Source organism: Cervus canadensis, chromosome 29 (genome assembly GCF_019320065.1).
Source record: "Cervus canadensis isolate Bull #8, Minnesota chromosome 29, ASM1932006v1, whole genome shotgun sequence".
Lineage (NCBI taxonomy): Eukaryota > Metazoa > Chordata > Mammalia > Artiodactyla > Cervidae > Cervus > Cervus canadensis.
This window is the reverse complement of record NC_057414.1, coordinates 25,459,306-25,481,673: the sequence shown is the minus strand read 5'-3', so window position 1 is coordinate 25,481,673 and position 22,368 is coordinate 25,459,306. Positions and strand designations below refer to the sequence as shown.

Here is a 22,368-nt window from a genome sequence, read left to right as displayed (position 1 = left end):
TATCCTGTCTGAGTTTCTAAGTATAAGAAGAGTAGATGAGTGTTCTTTTGTGTTCCCTTGTGTGTATATGTACATGTTTATGTGTGAGGAAGAGTAATTCTGGGGATATCATTAATTTATCCCTCATCAGAAAAAGTTCGTAATGTGGGGATCTCTTGAAAAACAATGATTCTTGTTGTAGCAGAATAGAAATTATAGACTTCAAGAAAGTTATAATTAAGATATCAAATAACATTTTAAAAGAAGATACTGATTCTGAATTTTTAAAGTCATTCACAGCAAATGTTACTACTCTTATTTCTGAGGACTTTTTGTTTTCGTTTCATACCCTATGTGCCTATATTAATATAATGCATGTCAAATGGCCAGTATTTTCATTTCACTCAGAATAAATGATAGTAGGGTATGCTTTCTGTAAGTTGTAAACAAAGGTTACATAAGGCTGTGAAAAGTAGTTGTATTCGTCTGAGATATTTCGTACAGAAAATCCACTCAGAATTTCAGAAAAGTGAAAGTAAAAGTCACTCAGTCACGTCCAACTCATTGTGACCCCATGGACGATACAGTCCATGGAGCTCTTCAGGCCAGAATACTGGAGTGGGTGGCCTGTCCATTCTCCAGGAGATCTTCTTAATCCAGGGATAAAACCCAGATCTCCTGCATCATGGGCAGATTCTTTCCCAACTGAACTTTCAGAGAAGCCCTAGAATTTCAGGAGGACTGGTCACCTATCAGCTTCTTTCCAGCTGAGATCTACTGCTTTAGAGCTCACCTTCTTCCAACACAGACCATGACCCAGGAGTTTAGAAACACAACTGCTTAGCAGGAATCATATTTACATTTCAACAGATTTTCCAAGTCCCAGAAAAACCCTGCTTCTATTTCTAATTTGAATACTCTAAGGGAAAATAATGGAATGGCATATATTTAAGTCATATATTCCACCACTCTGATCCTGGGAACAGTGCACTAAGAATGGTTTAGGCAATTTGAGTTTCATGGTTGAAGTACTAGCAGTCAAATAATTATTCATATTTCCAAAATATAATAATTGTTTTTGAAGACAAACACTTTTTTACTGTGCTTTTTTGTGTCATTTATGCTGTGCTTTTTAAAATAATCATGCATTTTGCATATGTTCTCCATAGAATTCAAAGACGGTGGGGATATGAATTAGTAGAGCACATGCAAAATACAAGTAGAAATTTTAATTAATATGAGTCAACAGCTACATTAACTAGTTAGTGTATTTTTTTAAAAGACCAATATGTTTTTAGTTTAAATTTACAAAGATTAGTAGATTGCAGAAAGTGGAAACCCATGTTCCTACTTAATGCTCAAGCAATAGTTGGGTTAGTATGCTCACTTTGAGGTACAATACTTTATGTGATAGGGAAATACTGGACAACTTCAGAAACATGAACTAGAAATGTCATTTTAGAATGGCTGAAATAACTGAAGATGTTTTTTAGCAGAGCAAAACTTCACGTGGCACATGACAGTCATTGCACTGTTAAACATATGGACTTATTTTAGAGGTATATCTTTGTATGTCTTAAGAGATTAAAGTAAAACTAATTGCTTGAAACTGTAGGGAGAAATATTTGGTTTCACAACAAAGGTTTAACATTCCAATCACCAGACACACTGTGATTTTATAGTCAAAATGTTGTAGTCGGCTTGAGTGGTCAATTGCTTAGCAAAAATTGTTTAAAGATACAATCATCTGGTTGGATTCAATTACCTTTAACATTTATTCCAGTTCCCAAAGTTCATGATTTCATAATTCCTTTTTTTAATTTCATAATTCTTAATTGTTATGATACTAAGTTAGACAGTAGTGAATTGAAATTTTAATTTAACCTCTTGCTTGCTGTGTGACCTGGGGATAATCCCTTCTACTCTCCAGATCTCTGAAAAACAAAAACTTAAATATCTGCTTTGTTTGAAAACTAAATTAAATGCTGCCTACTTGTTTCTTAGCATAGTTCCTGGTTCTTGGTAAGAGGGAGAACAAGATGGCAGAGGAGTAGGTGGATGTGGAGTACATCTCTCTCCATGGATACATCAGGAATATGACTTCAGACAGAGTGCATGCAGAACATCAGCTGAGAGCAGACAGGAGTACCTGGCCAGTGGAAAGAATATATAGAATCATGCAAAACTTGGTAGGATGAAGGAACTAGGAGGAAAAACAGGAATGTTAGTAGGACTGCACCTGCCCTCTGCAGGTGGGGGAACAGAAGCAAGGGTCTGTTCCCCACATCGGGGAAGTTGTCTGAGTCAGAGGAGAAACATTTAAGGCTGAAAGTGAAACAGCTGATCTGTGGGAGCGTAAATGGGATGAGAATCAGACAGTTCGTGCTGCAGTCATACATACCCCAGATGGGGACACAGGTCCCCTAGAAGGGGAAGAAGCTGGGAGCTGGAGTTTAGGGACTGGGGAGCAATCCCAGGACAAGGGCTGCTGTTGACTGTTGAGAAATGGATCGAGGGGATGTGACAGAGGATATTGTGCTGGGAAATGACTGTGGAGGAAAGCCAAGCAGCCATGGAAACAAGGTGTTACTGCTGAGTCATGCGTAGGGGGTGAAGCCATCACCATAGCCTCTCTATCCCCACAGACTGACATCCGCAGCTGAAAAATAGAGAGGCTGGCTCATCAACCCCCTCAGGCACTGAACTACAAGAGTAGGACCCTACCCAGGGTGCTCCTTTAAGTGCCTGACAGGCTGAACAACAGAGAAGGACCTAGGCAAGGGAGCCCTCTAAGTGCCTGAATGGGCAGAGCTACAGAGAAAGAGGCCTTCTGATCGCCAGCTACCAGAGGCTTTAAAAAAGACTCTGATAGGGCCATAACTCCTGTTGTGGAGGCAGTCTGTGTCCCTGCACACTTGGCGCCCCCACGGTCCCTGCAAGCCAAGCAGCAGCGCCACCTTCATGCCCAAGCCTCACTGGGGCAGAGCTGCCAGCTGCCACAGGCAAAAAAAGTCTTTCATCTAAGCATGCAGGTCACATTGGTCATGTCTAACTCTCCACGGCTCTGAGGACTGTGGTCTGCCAGGCTTCTCTGTTGTGGGGGTGGGGGAGGTTCTCCAGGTAAGAATACTGGAGTGTATTGGCCCATACTGGTTGCCATACCCTTCTAGAGCATTATATTTCCTACAGCCCTAGCTGCCAATGCCCCTGAGTACCTGCCAGAACCCCTGCAGCCCAAGCAGCTGCACCACCTCCACACCCGTCCTCACTGGGGCAGACCCAAGTCCTCCAGGACAGCCTCAGGAACAACCCCCAGTGGACAGCCCATGTGCAGAGGTGGAAATGAAGCCACAATTGAAACCCAGGGGGCAGTGTGGCTAAGGAAGAAGACCCAAACCCTTCCTGCCAGTTGTACACGCTGCAGATTAAATCCACATGCTCAACAAGGCAGACTCTGTGTCTATGGACTATATAAAAGGACATTGAGGGCTCCCACAAAAGAAAACACGTTCGTTCTGATATCTGTGGACATTGGAGGCAACAATACACAGGAGTAGGACCAAATTAGAATCTGAGTTGCTGCCACAGCAGGTCCAGAGACCAGCACAGTGTTGAAGGGCAACCTAGAAAGTTGAGGTGGACTGTGACTCCCAGCAAGAGAAAGGCCTCTGACAGAAGTGACTCAAGGAAAACATTTATTATTCTTATGTTTTTCATTTGTTCTTTAGATTCTTTTCTATTTTTTTTCCTTCCCACTCCCTCCCCATTGTAATTGTCAATTTTATTGGCACTATGAAATCTAATTAAGTTTTTGGGCTTTTTCTTTCCTCAGCCGCAAATTTTATTGCTATTATAATCCTCTGCCTCTACATTGGACTTTTGCAATTCTGTGGAGTTTTCCTTTTTTTTTTTCTTAATTTTTAATTTAATTTTTAATTTTTTAAAGTGTATTATTAGTTTTTCTACATTTATTCTTTTGCTTTTTCTACTGCTCTTTTCCCCTTGCAGTTAATCTTTAATGTATATAAATCTTCCTTATCTAATTCTATTTAACTTTCCATATATATTCTTTCTTTTTTTTTTTCTTTCCTTTCCTCTCAGCATATTTGTTAGTTTTGTTTTCATTGTTTTATTCCAAACTTGGCACCTTGCTTTAGTTTTGTTTCCCAGTTTGTGCTTTAGTTGGATTTTCTCTTAACTGGTAGATATAATTTTTTATTTCCTTTGTTCACCATGTCAATCTACTGTACTGTACTTTAGTTGGACTGTTTTGATATTGCTTATGGGTATATATGTATATATTCCATTATTTTAATTATTATTTGCCTAATTTGGTAACTGCCATTTGTCTGGGATTGATCTTTGGTTTCTCACTTGGGGGTGTTTGTTTTAATCTCACATAATGCCATAACAAAGCACTTGTGGAATCTTCATTCCTGACCAGAGATAAAGCCCTGAGCCTTTGGAGTGGGAGCACTGACTTCAAGACCCTAGACTACCAAAGAACTAACCCTAGGAAGTGTCAGATTGTGAGAACTCATACTAAGGAAACCTCTTGAATACAAGACCCAGCATCACCAAACCACCAGTAGCACCCTGTGCAGGACTCCTCATCTAAACAGAAAACAAAACAAAAATACAAACCCAACCATCAGCAGACAGGATTACCACTTCACTCAGCCTTGGCCATCAGAGGAAAAACAAACAAACAAAAAGAAAACTCAGTACAAATCTCACCCTATACAAAGCTTACATAAACCACTGGATGAATTTAGGAGAGTAGAAACCAAAAGGAGAAAGAACTCAAACTTGAAGCCTGGGAAAAGGAGACCTAAAATGCAATAAGTTTAAAAAATTTTAATAAAAAGGCAGAGAAATATTACACAAATGAAGGAACAAACTAGACACAGAGGTCCAAATAAATGAAGAGTAAATAGGAAAACAACCTGAAAAAAGAATTCAGAATCATGATACCAAAGACGATCAAAAACCTTGAAAACAGAATGGAGAAAATACAAGAATCAATCAACAAAGATATATAAGAAATAAAGAATAAATGTACAGAGACAAACAACACAAATACTGGTTAAAAATACTCTCGAAGGAATCAATAGCAGAATATCTGAAGCAGAAGAATGAATCAGTAAGCTGGAAGATAATATGGTGGCAATAATGTCTGAAGAGCAGAAGAAAGTAAAAAGAATGAAAAGAAATTTGGATAATCCCAGAGACCTCTGAGACAATATCAAACACAGCAATATTGGTGTTATGCCCGATGTCCGAATCCCCGAGCAGGAAGAGAGAAGGCTTCCAAGACAATGCAACTCGCAGGAAGGGAAGTTTATTATTGACTCGAGCCAGGACTCTCCACCCGCAACCAATGCAGTGGTGTGGGTCAGAGAGCCCTGAGCCCAAGCTGTTACACAAATTTATAGGGTGAGAAGCGGATTGGTTACACGTTTGCAAAGTAATTTCATTGGTCAATACTTTCGCGCGCGCGGGACTTTCCTGGGGGTTTCCGCCCCGTTCCTAATTTCCTAATTGGCAAACAGCGGTCAGTATTAAGTGAAAGCTAATTGGTCCTAATTGGCTAATTGGTTGCATACAGGTGGCCTGATAATCTTACCAAGTAGGAAGGCCTACTCCTAATCTAAGCTGCGTTACTTCTGCTCGCCTCACAATTGGAATTATAGGGGTCCAAGAAGAAGAAGAAGAGAAAAAGAAAGGGTATGAGAAAACTTCTGAAGAGATTATAGTTGAAAATTTTCCCAGGATGGAAAAGGAAATAGTCAATCAGTTCAAGAGGCACAAAGAATCCCATACAGGATAAACCCAGGAGAAACACACCAAGATACATGCTAATAAAACTACCAAAGAATAAACACAAAGAAAGAATATTAAAAGTTGCAAGGGAAAAGGAACAAGTAACATACAAAGGAAATCCCATATGTTCAACAGCTAATATTTCCACAGAAACTCTGGAGGCCAGAAGGGAATGTCAGGATATATTTAAAGTACTGAAAGGGAAAAAGCTACAACCAAGATTATTCTACCCGGCAAAGATCTCATTCAAAATTGATGGAGAAATCAAAAGCTTTTCAGACAAACAAAAGTTAAGCTGCTATCCAAAAGTCTACAAGCAATAAATGCTGGAGAGGGTGTGGAGAAAAGGGATCCCTCTTACACTGTTGGTGGGAATGCAAACTAGTACAGCCACTATGGAAAACAGTGTGGAGATTCCTTAAAAAACTGGAAATAGATCTGCCATATGACCCAGCAATCCCACTTCTGGGCATACACACTGAGGAAACCAGATCTGAAAGAGACACGTGCACCCCAATGTTCATCACAGCACTGTTTATAATAGCCAGGACATGGAAGAAACCTAGATGCCCATCAGCAGATGAATGGATAAGGAAGCTGTGGTACATATACACCATGGAATATTACTCAGCTGTTAAAAAGAATTCATTTGAATCAGTCCTAATGAGATGGATGAAGCTGGAGCCCATTATACAGAGTGAAGTAAGCCAGAAAGATAAAGAACATTACAGCATACTAACACATATATATGGAATTTAGAAAGATGGTAACGATAACCCTATATGCAAAACAGAAAAAGAGACACAGAAATACAGAACAGACTTTTGAACTCTGTGGGAGAAGGTGAGGGTGGGATGTTTCAAAAGAACAGCATGTATACTATCTATGGTGAAACAGATCACCAGCCCAGGTGGGATGCATGAGACAAGTGCTCGGGCCTGGTGCACTGGGAAGACCCAGAGGAATCGGGTGGAGAGGGAGGTGGGAGGGGGGATCGGGATGGGGAATACGTGTAAATCTATGGCTGATTCATATCAATGTATGACAAAACCCACTGAAATGTTGTGAAGTAATTAGCCTCCAACTAATAAAAAAATTTAAAAAAAAATAAAAAAATAAATAAAAAATATAAGAAAAAAAAGTAGAAAAAAAAAAGAGAATTCAGTAACAGCAAACCAGCTCTAAAACAAATGTTAAAGGGACTTAAATAGTCAAGAAACACAAGAGAAGAAAAAGAGCCACAAAATCAACCCCAAATAATTAAGAAAATGGCAATAGGAACATATATATCAACAATTATTTTAAATATAAATGGATTAAATGCTCCAAACAAAAGACACAGACCGGTTGAATGGATACCAAAACAAGACCAGTACATATGCTGTCCACAAGAAACCCACGACACACCAAAAGACACTTATAGACTGAAAGTGAAAGGATGGAAAAATATATTCCATGTAAATGGGAAGCAAAAGAAAGCTGGAGTAGCAATCTTCATATCAGACAAAATAGACTTTAAAATAAAGATTACAAGATATAAGGAAGGACATTACATAATAATAAAGTGACCAACCCAAGAGGAAGACATAACAACTATAAATATCAATGCACCCACAGAACGGGAAAAGGTCAGTTTTCCTTCCAATCCCAAAGAATGCTTAAACTACTGCACAATTGCACTCATCTCACACGCTAGTAAAGTAATGCTCAAAATTCTCCAAGCCAGGCTTCAGCAATACGTGAACTGAGAACTTCCAGATGTTCAAGCTGGTTTTAGAAAAGGCAGAGGAACCAGAGATCAAATTGCCAACATCAGCTGGATCATTGAAAAAGCAAGAGAGTTCCAGAAAAGCATCCATTTCTACTTTATTGACTGCCAAAACCTTTGACTGTGTGGATCACAATAAACTGTGGAAAATTCTGAAACAGATGGGAATACCAGACCTCCTGACCCACCTCTTGAGAAACCTATATGCAGGTCAGAAGGCAACAGTTAGAACTGGACATGGAACAACAGACTGGTCTCAAATAGGAAAAGGAGTACTTCAATGCTGTATGTTGTCATCCTGCTTATTTAACTTATATGCAGAGTACATCATGAGAAACGCTGGGCTGGACGAAGCACAAGCTGGAATCAAGATTGCCAGGAGAAATATCAATAACCTCAGATATGCAGATGACACCACTCTTATGGCAGAAAGTGAAGAGGAACTAAAAAACCTCTTGATGAAAGTGAAAGAGGAGAGTGAAAAAGTGGGCTTAAAGCTCAACATTCGGAAAGCTAAGATCTCGGCATCTGGTCCAATCACTTCATGGCAAATAGGTGGGTAAAACAGTGGAAGCACTGTCAGACTTCATTTTTTGGGGGCTCCAAAATCACTGCAGATGGTGATAGCAGCCATGAAATTAAAAGACACTTACTCCTTGGAAGGAAAGTTATGACCAACCTAGACAGCATATTAAAAAGCAGAGCCATTACTTTGCAAACAAAGGTCCGTCTAGCCAAGGCTGTGGTTTTTCCAGTGGTCATGTATGGATGTGAGCGTTGGACTGTGAAGAAAGCTGAGCACCGATAAACTGATGCTTTTGAACTGTGTTGTTGGAGAAGACTATTGAGATCCCTTGGACTGCAACGAATTCCAACCAGTCCATCCTTAAGGAGATCAGCCCTGTGTGTTCATTGGAAGGACTGATGCTGAAGCTGAAACTCCAATATTTTGGCCACCTGATGCGAAGGGTTGACTCATTGGAAAAGACCCTGATGATGCTGGGAGGGATTGGGGGCTGGAGGAGAAGGGGATGACAGAGGATGAGATGGCTGGATGGCATCAGTGACTTGATGGACATGAGTCTGAGTAAACTCTGAGAGTTGCTGATGGACAGGGAGGCCTGGCGTGCTGCGATTCATGGGGTCACAAAGAGTCGGACACGACTGAGTGACTGAATTGAACTGAACTGAACTGATGCACCCAACATAGAAGCACCTCAGTACATAAGACAAACACTAACAGAGATAAAAGGAGTAATTGATAGTAACACAAAAATGGTAGGAGACTTTAACAGCCCACTCACACCAATGGACAGATCATCAAAACAGAAAATTCATTAGGAAACACGTCTTCAATGATACATTTATTGAGAAGGATATCATTAATATGTTAGGACATTCTATCCAAATGCTGAAGAATACACTTTCTCAACTGCACATGCAACATTCTTCAATATAGATCACATCTTGGGTCACAAATCAAGCCCCAATAAATTTAAGAAAATTGAGATCATGTCAAGCATCTTCACCAACCATAGTGCTATGAGACTAGATATCAATAACAAGGAAAAAAAAACTGTAAAAAACACAAACACATGGAGATTAAACAATATGTTTCTAAATAGTCAATAGGTTACTGAAGTAAGCAAAAGGGAAATCAAAAAGTTTCTAGAAACAAATGACAATAAAAACATGGCAGCTCAAAACGTATGCAGCAAAAACAGTTCTAAGAGGGAAGTTTATAGCAATACAATCTTACCTCAAGAAACAAGAAAACATTGAATAGACAACCTAATTCTACAGCTAAAACAACTAGAAAAAGAACAACCACAGCAACAACAGAAAGAAAATTAGTAGAAGGAAAGTAATCATAAAGATCAGAGCAAAAATAAAAGATAAAGAAATGAAAGAAACAATAGTAAAGATTAATAAAACTATAAGCTGGTTCTTTGAGAAGATAAACAAAATTGACAAGTCTTTAGCCAGACTCATCAAGACAAAAGGAGAGAAGACTCAATTCAATAAAATTAGAAATGGAAAAGGGGAGGTTACAACAGGCAATGCAGAAATAAATATGATTATAAGAGACTATTATGAACAACTATATGGTGATAAAAGGGATAACCTGGAAGAAATGGACAGATTCTTAGAAAAGTTCAATCTTCCAAGACTGAACCAGGAATAAATAGAAATTATGAGCAACCCAATTACAAGCACTGAAATTGAAGTTGTGATCAAAAATCTCCCAAAAAACAAAAGCCCAGGACCAGATGGCTTCACGGGAGGATTCTACCAAACATTTAGAGAAGAGCTACTGCCTATCCTACTAAAACTCCTTCGAAAAATTGCAGAGGAAGGAACACTTCCAAACTCATTCTTCACGGCTACCATCACCCTGATACCAAAGCCAGATAACCCCCACCCAATATAAAAAAGAAAACTACAGGCCAATATCACTGATGAGCATAGATGCAAAATCCTCAACAAAATTTTAGCAAACAAAATTCAGCAACACATCAAAAAGTTCATACACCATGATGAAGTTGGGTTTATTCAAGGGATACAAGGATTCTTCAATATACACAAATCAATCAGTATGATACCCCATATTAACAAATTGAAAGATTAAAAACCATATGATAGTCTCAATAGATGCAGCAAAAGCCTTTGACAAAATTAGCACCCATTTATGATTAAAACTATTCACAAAATGGTCAGAGAAGGAACCTATCTCAAAATAGTAAATAAGCTGAAATTACTGAAATAAGCCTTTCAGCAAATATTATTCTCTGGTGAAAAACTGAAAGCATTCCACCTAAGATCAGGAACAAGTCAAGGGTGTCCACTTTCCCACTATTATTCAACATAGTTTTGAAGTTGTAGCTGTAGCAATCAGGGAATAAAAATTAGTAAAACGAATCCAGATCAGAAAAGAAAAAGTAAAGGTCTCACTGTTTGCACATATCATGATACTGAACATTGAAAACCCTAAAGGTAGTGTCAGAAAATTGCTAGAGCTAATCAGTGAATTTAGCAAAGTTGCAGGATACAAAATACACAGAAATCACTTGCATTTCTATATATACATATATACTAACAATGAAAAATCAGAAAGACAAATTAAGGAATCAATCACATTCACCATTGCAACAGAAAGAATTAAATATCTAGGAATAAACTTGCCTAATGTGATAAAAGAACTATACACTTTAAATTATAAGACACTGATGAAAGAAGTCCAAGATGTCATAAAGACATGAAGAGATATTCCACGTTCCTCAGTAGGAAGAATAAATATTGTTAAAATAGCTACTACCAAATGCAATCTATGGATGCAATGTGATACCTATCAAATTACCAAAGAAAATGTTCACAGAACTAGAACAAAAATTTCACAATTCATATGGAAACACAAAAGACCCTGAATAGCAAAAGCAGTCTTGAGAAAGAAGAATGCAGCTGGAGGAATCAACCTTCCTGACTTCAGATTATACTACAAAGCTACAGTCATCAAGACATTATGGTACTGGCACAAAATCAGAAATATAGACAAATGGAATAAGGCAGAAAGCCCAGAAATAAACCCATGCACATACAGGTAACTTATTTTTGGCAAAGGAGGCAAGAATATACAATAGGGCAATGACAGCCTCTTCAATAAATGGTGCTGGGAAACCTGGACAGCTAAATGTAAAAGAATGAAATTTAGAACACTTCCTAACACCACACATGAAGATAAAAGTTAAAATGGATTAAAGACCTAAAGGTAAGACCAGAAACTATAAAACTCTTAGAGAAAAACATAGGCAGAACACTTGATGACATAAATCAAAGCAAGATCCTCCATGAACCACCTCCTAAAGTAATGGAAATAAAAACAAAAGTAAACGAGTGGGACATGATTAAACTTAAAACATTTTACATAACAAAGGAAACTACAGGCAAGATGAAAAGGCAACCCTCAGAATGGGAGAAAATAATAGCAAATGACAAAAGATTAATTTCTAAAATATGCAAACAGCTCATACAACTCAATAGCAGAAGAAAAAAAAAAAGTGGGGAAAAGACCTAATCAGACATTTTTCCAAAGAAGGCATACAGATGGCTACCTAACTCATGAAAAGAAGCTTAACATCGCTCATTATTTGCGAAATACAAATCAAAAGTACAGTGAAATATCACCTCACACCAGTCAGAATGACCATTATCAAAAAGTATACAAACAATAAATGCTGAAGAGGGTGTGGACAAAAGGGAATGCTCTTGCACTGTTGGTGGGAATGTAATTTGATACAGCCACTATGGAAGATGGTATGGAGATTCCTTAAAAACACTAGGAATAAAACCACCATATGATCCAGCAATCCCACTCTTAGGCATATTCCCTGAAGAAACCAAAATTGAAAAAGACACAAGTATCCCATTGTTCATTGCAGCACTATTTCCAATAGCTAGAACATGGAAGCAACCTAGATGTCCATTGACAGATGAATGGATAAAGAAATTGTGGTATATATACACATTGGAATATTACTCAGCCATTAAATGAAATGCATTTGAGTCAGTTCTAATGAGTTGGATGAACTTAGAGCCTGTTATACAGAATGAAGTACGTCAGAAAGAGAAAGATAAATGTCATATTCTAACACATGTATACAGAATCTAGAAAAATGGTATAGAAGAATGTATTTACAGGGAAACAGTTGAGAAACAGACATAGAGAATAGACTTATGGACAAGGGCAGAAGGGAGGAGAGGGGGAGATGTATGGAAAAGAGTAACATGGAAGCTTGCATTACCTTATGTGAAATAGATATCCAACGGGAATTTGATGTATGACTCAGGAAACTCAAACAGGGTCTCTGTATCAATCTAGAAGTGTGGGATGGGGAGGGAGATTCAAAAGGGAGGAGATATATGTATACCTTTGGCTGATTCATGTTGAGTTTGACAGGAAACAACAAAATTCTATAAAGCAATTATCTTTCAATTAAAAATAAATAAAAGGAAAAAAAGTAATTGGATGTTCAGATATTCCTACCTCTCCATGTAGTAAGTTAACTGCCACCATTATCACCCAGTAAAATCTAGAGATTTATTCCTTAAAAAGGCTCAAACACTCTCCAATTTAGGCAAGTACCTGCACATTTGAGGGAGGCTTTACCAAACTGAAAACCGGGCATGAAAGTAGAAATTTAAGGAATGTTAACATCATTAACCTTTTCCCTCCTCTAAGAAACTGTTGAACATATAGAGAAGAATTTACAAAAGCTGGAGAAGAAGTCAGAAGAAAATCTGGGCAAGTCTGTGGAATAAAAAGAAAAACAAGAAAGAATATGGAAATAAAAGCAATCATTAGCAAGTTGGATTCACTATGATTAGAGCTTAAATGGTATTAATAAGGTACCACAAGAATATTGATCCCACCTAATTTATGTTGAAAATCATACAGGTATGAATTAGGGATGGAGAACAGGAAGAGAAAGATGGATATTTGTGTGTGTTTGTGTGTGTGTGTTTCAATGAGCATTTGTATAGTGATGAAGAGCAGGTGACAGTGGTACCTATTGTCAAATTCCATAGGGATCCACATTAGAAAACTCTTAGAGTAACTGAAATTTGAGATGAAGAGACAGTTCAGAAGCTGTGTAAGTGAGAAGAAAGGCCAAAAATTTCAAGGAGATGGATTCTCTGATTCTTGAAGACTAGATGAAAATGATGAGTGAGAACTGCTTATGCTAATTCATGGGTTCCTTGTTTGGAGATTGGTGAAAAGAGCTTTGAAAAGTGTAACCCAGAAGACCAGCAGTGGAAACTAAGAAAATGCTGAATTCAATTTGGGGTACATTGAGCTGGAGGGACATAAGTAGAAGTAAGAGAATTGTCTCAAAGGCCATTATGTTAGAAGACCAGGTATAAATAAACATTGGTCAACAATTCTTACACACAGGTTTTTGCTACTGAGGGAACATATGACAGTGTCTGGAGAACATTTTCATTTTCACATCTGGTGATTTGGGGACACTAATGGGTTGCAGAAAGGGATGCTTTTCATCCTGTAATACATAGAATCATCCCCCCAAAATTATCCAGACCAAAATGTCAGTAGTGCCAGATTTCATTCGAGCCAAGCTGAGAAATCCTGATATTATGAATACAGTTGGGGAGAAGAACCAACATTTCTCAATCTCTTATTACATGTTAGCTATGTTCCTAACACTCTGGGTGACATAACTCATTTAACCCTCAAAATGGTTCTATGAGATAGCTCACTTGCAAGTCTCATTTTATAGATATACATCCATCTATCTATCTATCTATTTATCTCTATATATGCAAGGATCAGATAGATTATATCATTGTCTATAGTCTCACAATTAAGAAGTTTAACTTCAAGACTTAAACCTTAGGGGCACACCAATAGTCTCATAACCATTTCGCTACACCTCTTGACAGAGATGAAATCCATAAGCACAGAAGATGCTTAAACTATGATATACTGTCTCACTAATGCAGTCCCAGAGACTCTAGGAAAGTGCTAATAATGGCAAATAATCATGCCCTAGATGTTCCTTTTAAGAACTGGGCATAAATTCCAGGAGATGATGAAGAACTGAATATCAGCTCACACACTCATCTTCTTGGGGGACTAAGAATTCTTATTGTGAAACTGTAAATTGAGTTGAACGTTGTGTCCCAAAAGATCAATGACACAGGGTGGAAACACAGACTCATTAATTTCCACCCTCAGTGGGCTCATTTAACATGAAAGGAAATCTCAAGGGAGAGAACAATTTTCTGTTTTTCTACTCAACTTTCCCAGAATGACAAGGAGTGGAATAGATTCTTATTTGCATCACCTGATTGTTTTGGAGATCCTATAAGGTTGCTTTTCTCTTTGCACATGAAGAAGACCTTCTGGAAAAATTCTGAAATATATGGCCTGTTCTGTAGCATGTCAAAGACTGAGGACCACATGATGAATACTGCCTCATTCATTGTCAGAAACTTTGAACCTCACAGAACTGTAGGGCAGAAGGAGTCTTAAGGTTCAGTGGCATTGAGCCATCGAGGAAAAAGCGGGTGAGTGTTGAATTGCCTTTGTCTCAATTCCCCTCAAACCTCAAACTATACAAATGAAGGGTTTGGGGGAACACTGCCTGTTTATTTCTCTTTTCAGCCTTGATCCTGAAGAGAGCCTGGAGAGAGGCAGGAATGTTGTGTAGACACTGGGAGTTTATCTGCATTTGTTCAGCTCAGAGACAAACAAAAGGAGTAAGGGCAGAAAGAAGGAAATGAGAAATCTGCAGTAATAATCATCAGAAGTCTTGTATTTTGAATGCTTTGCTGAGTGTTTAGACAACCCTGGGGTTATAAACCAAGAGATCCAGCTCTCACTCCAGAGACAAAGAGGGAAGGTCCATTAAGTTCCATTGTTAATCTCCATTTCTGCCCCTGTTCCTCCAGACCATGACTGTGGAGTAAATGACTATGGAAAATGCCTCCTCTGTGAGTGAGTTTATCCTTATGGGATTGACAGACCAACCTAAACTCCAGCTACCTCTGTTTTTCCTGTTTCTGCTGAACTACCTGGTCACTGTGGTGGGCAATTTATACTTGATGATTCTAATTTGTCTGAATTCACACCTGCACACACCCATGTACTTTTATCTCTTCAATCTGTCCTTCATTGACATCTGTTACTCATCTGTCTTTACCCCCAAAATGCTAATAAGCTTTATTGCCGAAAGGAATGTCATCTCCTTTAGAGGATGTATGTCCCAGCTGTTTTTCTTCTGCTTTTTTGTCAACTCTGAGTGCTATGTGTTGACAGCCATGGCCTATGATCGCTATGTGGCCATCTGTAAGCCCTTGCTCTACACAACGGCCATGTCCCCTCAGGTGTGTTCTCTGCTGATGTCTGGTTCATATGTGATGGGGTTTGCTGGAGCCATGGTCCACACAGGATTTATGATGAGGCTGATATTCTGTGATTCCAACATCATCAACCATTACATGTGTGACATCTTCCCACTGCTCCAGCTCTCCTGCAGCAGCACTTATGCCAATGAGATTGTGGTTTCTGCTGTTGTGGGAACAGTTGTCATATTATCCAGCCTCATTATCTTTATTTCTTATGCTTTGATTCTTTTCAATATCTGTCATATGCCATCATCTAAAGGTTGGTCCAAAGCCTTGAGCACCTGTGGTTCCCACATTACAACAGTTAGTCTATTCTATGGATTTGCACTGCTCACTCATGTCAGGCTACCATCTTCTGGGTTTGTGGAGCAGGGAAAGTTTTACACAGTGTTTTCCACCAATGTGGTACCCATGCTGAATCCTCTCATTTATAGCCTCAGGAAAAAGGATGTCAAAATTGCTGTGAAGAAAATCCTGAAGAGAATTACAAACTGAACCAAACCATTTATATCTCCTTTTCTTGGCCTTTTTTCTTTTCTCTGCTCCACTTTATCCTCTTCCTTCCATTCTTTTTTCATACCACTTGTCTTTCTAATGTCTTCTTGACAGGACTTCATCTCTAATGTCTGATGTCTTTTCTTCTCTTGTCGCATAATATAACTCTGTGAACCTATTCTTTGCCTGAAGACTCATCCTCAGCCCTAAGTGATCCCATACCAGTTGCAGACAAGGGACCAATAACCTTTCCCATCTAATGATAACACTCTTCTTTTCCTTGTGGGTCATTCTCACCCAAGGTAAGCTATGGATGTTTGTTCAGTCTAACCAATTCTTTTCTTTCTTGCTTCCATTACATTGAGCCCTTTCCTATTTCAATAGTATCTTTACTTACCATTGCATTCAAACAGAAATGTAATGACAAAAATGTGGACATGGTAAGTTGTAAAAGTTTCCCCAAAATTTCAAGATTCTTTTAGTAATATCTCCTATTCTATATTTTAAGTGCAATATAGGTAAAGAAATTGAATAGTTTGTTGAATCAACTGTAGTTCTTTCTTTTATTCTTGAAGATACTTGAAAATGAATAAATTACAATATTCTATTCACCTTTCTCAATCCAGGCCAATAACATATGCCTCTTTTTATTATATTGGTCAATTGATATGTTGTCATAAATATAATTGAAATTGTCATCAACTTGTCCATTTATCTGTGGATTGTAATTGTGATTAAATTTACACAGTGATATTTTTGGCTACAGAATATGTTATCAAATGTTTGGTCAGAATTTCTTGTCTCATTGTGCAAGGGGGCCTCCCCTTTGCAAAAGAAGATGTGTTTCCTGCTTTCCAGAGCAAAGCAAAAATATTTGGCAGAAACCTTGTCTTTAATTTGTAAATTCCACTCATTCCTTTAGTCTATTAGATGAAAAATTAAATCTGTAGTTAATGTGTGTCAGAATCTTACAAATGGCCTTAAAATGCAAGTCTAAGTTTTTTCTTTTTTGGGGGGGGTCGCCAGTGCTGAGTAAATAGTTGTCTTACTTGCTCAGAATCACATAGCTAAAAAGGTAGAGACCAGTTTTTAACCCACTGTTCACCTCATGAAAAAATGGAAGGAAAGAAAAGCTGTGAAGGGACGGAGAGAACATCTGGAGAGCTGTTTCTGAATGAGCTTCACAATGGGGATTTTCCAATATGGATGTATCTCGAAAAGCTAAAAATAGAAATACAATATACTCCAGCAGTTCCACTCCTGGGTGTATATCTGAAAAATATGTAAATGCCATTTCAAAAAGATCTCTGTACTCCAATGCTCACAGCAGCATTATCTATCATTGCCAAGATATGGGAGCAACTGATACATGTTCATCAACAGATGAATAGATAAGATGTGGTAAATATATACAATGGAGTGTTACTCATCCATCAAAAGAATGAAAATTTCCCATTTACAGCAACATGGATGGACTTGGAGGTTACTATGCAAAGTGGAGTAAGTCAGGAAAAAAAGACAAAGATGATATCACTTATATGTGAAATCAGAAAACTGTAAAAAATTGGTGAATATAGCAAAAGAGATACAGACTCACTGATGTAGAGAACAAATTTATGTTTACCTGTGGGGAAAAAGAAGTGGGAAGAGGATAAAGGGATAAGTGATTAAGAAGTATAAACTATTATGTATAAAATAAGCTTTAAGGATATATTGTACAACACAGGAGATATAGCCAGGATTTTTATAATAACTATAAATGGAAAATAACCTCTAAGATTGTGAATAACTCTATTGTACACCTGTAACTCATATAATATTTTACATCAAGTATACTTCAATAAAATAAATAAAAAGAGAATTTTTGATGGGTAATTGATATTTCATTCATATAACCAGCAGACAAATTACATTCCACAAACAAGCACAAACTGACATTAGGATTTTGATTATTTTATTTGTAAATGTTATCTAGTAGATAAAATCATCACAATTCAGCTTTAAATATAAGAATATTTTTAGTTTTTAGATAATTTATGTTAATATGATAAAGGTTAAAAATACCTATTTTTCTTACTTTATCATCAAACGTAACAGGCATGCTAGAGTGCTCACTGAACATTCATTTATGGTTTAATAAATAATTTAAATAGAATTTGGTATCTACAAAGGTCATGAAATGTTTCCAACATAGTTTATTCAGTACTTATAGCTATATTTCCCCCCAATATTTGACCTTAAAAATCTAGCTAAATGAAAAAAAAAAAATCTAGCTAAATGATATGAGATAGATAAGTTTTAAAAGAGCTTATTTAGTCAAATCAGTGAGTGAATTTGGTGCTGTCATTGATTTTGCTGACTGTCTTTTTACTTGGAGAAATATTTTGTATATAGACATATTTATAATTAAAAACTACAATAGCATATATTATAGCTTTGTGAGTTCTTGCTAGTTTCTGTAAATAAATACTTGGTAGATATACTTTAAGAGTACACAGAGTCATGTAAATATTGTATACAAAATATTTTGGATTTAGATGTGTAGATAGCTATATAGGTCTTTCATTCTAAATTTCTCATGCCAGTTGGATTTACCTCCCTTGATTTCTGTGCCTGAAATCTTACATCACGCCATTCAGAATATAGTATTAACTTCTTTTGGTTTGTCTAAGACATTTTTGTTATAATTTCCTAAATTTTCATGTTGGAATTAATTTTTTAAATTTATTTTATTGAAATATAGTTGAGCTAAAACATTATTTTCAGGTGCACAGCATTGTGTTTCAGTATTTTTACAGATTTATACTCCATTCAAAGTTATTGCAAGATAATGGTATGATTCTCTGTGCTATAAAGAATCTCCTTGTTGCTTATCTGCTTTATACATAGTAATTTGCACTTCTTAATCCTATACCCCTATCTTGCCCTTCTCCCTGCTGGTCAGCTCTATTTTTTTTTTTTTCCTTTGTTTGTGAACCTCTTTCTGTTTTGATGTATACACATCCTTGTTTTATATTTTAGATTCCCATATAAGTCTTATACTATGTTTCTATATGAGACATTTCACTAATCATAAAATTTTCTAGATCCATCCATGTACTTGATGCTTTCTTTCTTTCTTTTTTTGAAACTTTTTAAACTTTTTCTTTTGTATTGAGGTATAGCTGGTTAACAGTGTTGTGGTAGTTTCAGGTGAAGAGTGAAGGGACTCAGCCATACATGAACATGTGCACATTCTCCCTCCTTGCTAAATTCTCCTTATTGCCAAATTCAGACTTAAATTGAAGAAAGTAGGGAAAACCACTAGACCACTCAGGTATGGCCTAAATTAAATCCTTTATGATTATACAGTAGAAGAGACAAACAGATTCAAGGGATTAGATCTGATAGAGCGCCTGAAGAACTATGGATGGAGGTTCATGACATTGTACACGAGGCAGGGATCAAGACCATCCCCAAGAAAAAGATATTCGAAAAGGCGAAATGGTTGTCTGAGGAGGCCTTACAAATAGCTGTGAATAGAAGAGAAGTGAAAGACAAAGGAGAAATGGAGAGGTATACCCATTTGAATGCAGAGTTCCAAAAAAATAGCAAGGAGAGATAAGAAAGGCTTCCTCAGCGATCACTGCAAAGAAATAGAGGAAAACAATAGAATAGGAAAGACTAGAGATCTCTTCAAGAATATTAGAGATACCAAGGGAACGTTTCATGCAAAGATGGCACAATAAAGGACAGAAATCGTAAGGACCTAACAGAAGCAGAAGATACTAAGAGAGGTGGCAAGAATACACAGGAGAACTATAAAAAAAAATCTTCATGACCCAGATAATCACGATGGTTTGATCACTCACCTAGAGTCAGACATCCTGGAATGTGAAGTCAAGTGGGCCTTAGGAAGCATCACTATGAACAAAACTAGTGGAGATGATGTAATTCCAATTGAGCTGTTTCAAATCCTAAAAGATGATGCTGTGAAAGTATTGTACTCAATATGCCAGCAAATTTGGAAAAGTCAGCAGTGGCCACAGGACTGGAAAAGGTCAGTTTTCATTCCAATCCCAAAGAAAGGCGATGCCAAAGAATGCTCAAACTACCACATGATTGTACTCATCTCACACACAGGTAAAGTAAAGCTCAAAATTCTCCAAGCCAGGCTTCAACACTATGTGAACAGTGAACTTCCAGAAGTTCAAGCTTCATTTAGAAAAGGCAGACAAACCTGAGATCAATTTGCCAACATCCATTGGATCATTGAAAAAGCAAAAGAGTTCCAGAAAAACATCTATTTCTGCTTTATTGACAATGCCAAAGGCTTTACTGTGTGGACCACAACAAACCCTGGAAAATTCTTAATGAGATGGGAATACCAGACCATCTGATCTGCTTCTTGAGGAATCTGTATGCAGGTCAGGAAGCAAAAGTTAGAAATGGACATGGCACAACAGACTGGTTCCAAATCAGGAAAGAAGTATATAAAGGCTGTATATTGTCACCCTGCTTATTTAACTTATATGCATAGTACATCATGAGAAACGTTGGGCTGGAGGAAGTACAAGCTGGAATCAAGATTGCCAGGAGAAATATCAATAACCTCATGTATGCAGATGACACCACCCTTATGGCAGAAACTGAAGAACTAAAGAGCCTCTTGATGAAAGTGAAAGAGGGGAGTGAAAAACTTAGTTTAAAACTCAACATTTAGAAAACTAAGATCATGGCATTCAGTCCTATCACTTCATGGCAAATAGATGGGGAAACGATGGAAACAATGGCTGACTTTGTTTTTTGGGGGCTTCAAAATCACTGCAGATAATGATTATAGCCATGAAATTAAAAGACACTTACTCCTGGAAGGAAAGTTATGACCAATCTAGACAGCATATTAAAAAGCAGAGATGTTACTTTGTCAACAAAGGTCCATCTAGTCAAGGCTAGGTTTTTCCAGTAGTCATGCATGGATGTGAGAGTTGGACTATAAAGAGAGCTGAGCAGTGAAGAATTGATGCTTTTGAACTGTGGTGTTGGACAAGACGAACCCGGGTCCCCTGTATTTTGGGTAGATTCTTTACCTTCTGAGCCACCAGGGAAGCCCTCGGAAAAAGGTACAGAAGTTCATCACAAAACTAGAAATAAACCTGCTTTATGATACAACAATCAGTATATATCTGAAGAAAATGAAAAGAGTAATATGAAAAAATACATGCGATCAGTGTTCACAGCAGCATTATTTTCAATAGCAAAGATGTGGAGGCCACCTAAATGTGCATCAACAGATGAATTATGTGGATATATGTGGATATATATATATATGTATATATATATACACATACATACATCATACACAAGTACATTTAATGGCTCAATATATATATGTATATTATACTCGTCATGCAAAAGAATGAAATTTTGCCATTTGCAGTCATAAAGCTGGTCCCTAGAGAATAGTATATTCAGTGAGCTAACACAAAGATCAATATGGTATGTTATCAGTTATATGTGTAATATAAAAAATAAAAGAAAAAAATGAATATAACAGAACAGAGACATTCTCACAGATATAGAGACCAAATTGGTGGTTATCAATAAGGAGAAGGAAGGGGTAAATGAAAATATAGAAGGAGGGGATTAGGAGATACATACCAGTATGTATAAAATAAATAAACAACAAAGATATACAGTGAAGCACATAGTCAATATTTTTACATAGCTTTAAGTGCAGTATACTCTATAAAAATACTGAATCACTATATTGTACACCTAAAATTACATAGCATTTTAAATCAAATATATTTCAATAAAAAACTTTCTTTGACTTCTGATAACTTAATTGTAATATCCCTTGTGGTGGATTTCTTTGGGATTGTCTTATTTGGAATATTTTTGTTTCCTGGTTTGGGATGTCCAGTTCCTTGCAGAGATTTGGGGATTTTTTTTTTTTTTCCAGCTAGTTTTTCTTTGGGAACTCTTTTAGATTATTACTCACATTTTTCTCTTTTGGTGATCCCTGTAATTCCTGTGTGTCATGTGATATAATTCATTCCATAAATCTTAGACTTTTTTTTTTTTATATTATTATTATTTTTTTTCCAGTGGGTTTTGTCATACATTGACATGAATCAGCCATGGATTTACATGTATTCCCAATCCCGATCCCCCCTCCCACTTCCCTCTCCACCCGATTCCTCTGGGTCTTCCCAGTGCACCAGGCCGGAGCACTTGTCTCATGCATCCCACCTGAGCTGGTGATCTGTTTCACCATAGATAGTATACATGCTGTTCTTTTGAAATATCCCACCCTCACATTTCTCCCACAGAGTTCAAAAGTCTGTTCTGTATTCATCTGTGTCTCTTTTTCTGTTTTGCATATAGGGTTATCATTA

The 22,368-nt window shown here is 37.3% G+C and overlaps 1 protein-coding gene across 1 annotated transcript; it reads left to right on the top strand.

Annotated features, from left to right (window-relative positions):
• The first annotated feature begins 15,052 nt into the window (after positions 1–15,052).
• Positions 15,053–15,988, top strand: LOC122431173 (olfactory receptor 143-like). The gene has a single exon (XM_043452308.1). The coding sequence runs from the start codon at positions 15,056–15,058 to the stop codon at positions 15,986–15,988; it is 933 nt and encodes a 310-aa protein (XP_043308243.1). The 5' UTR covers positions 15,053–15,055.
• Positions 15,989–22,368: the final 6,380 nt, after the last annotated feature.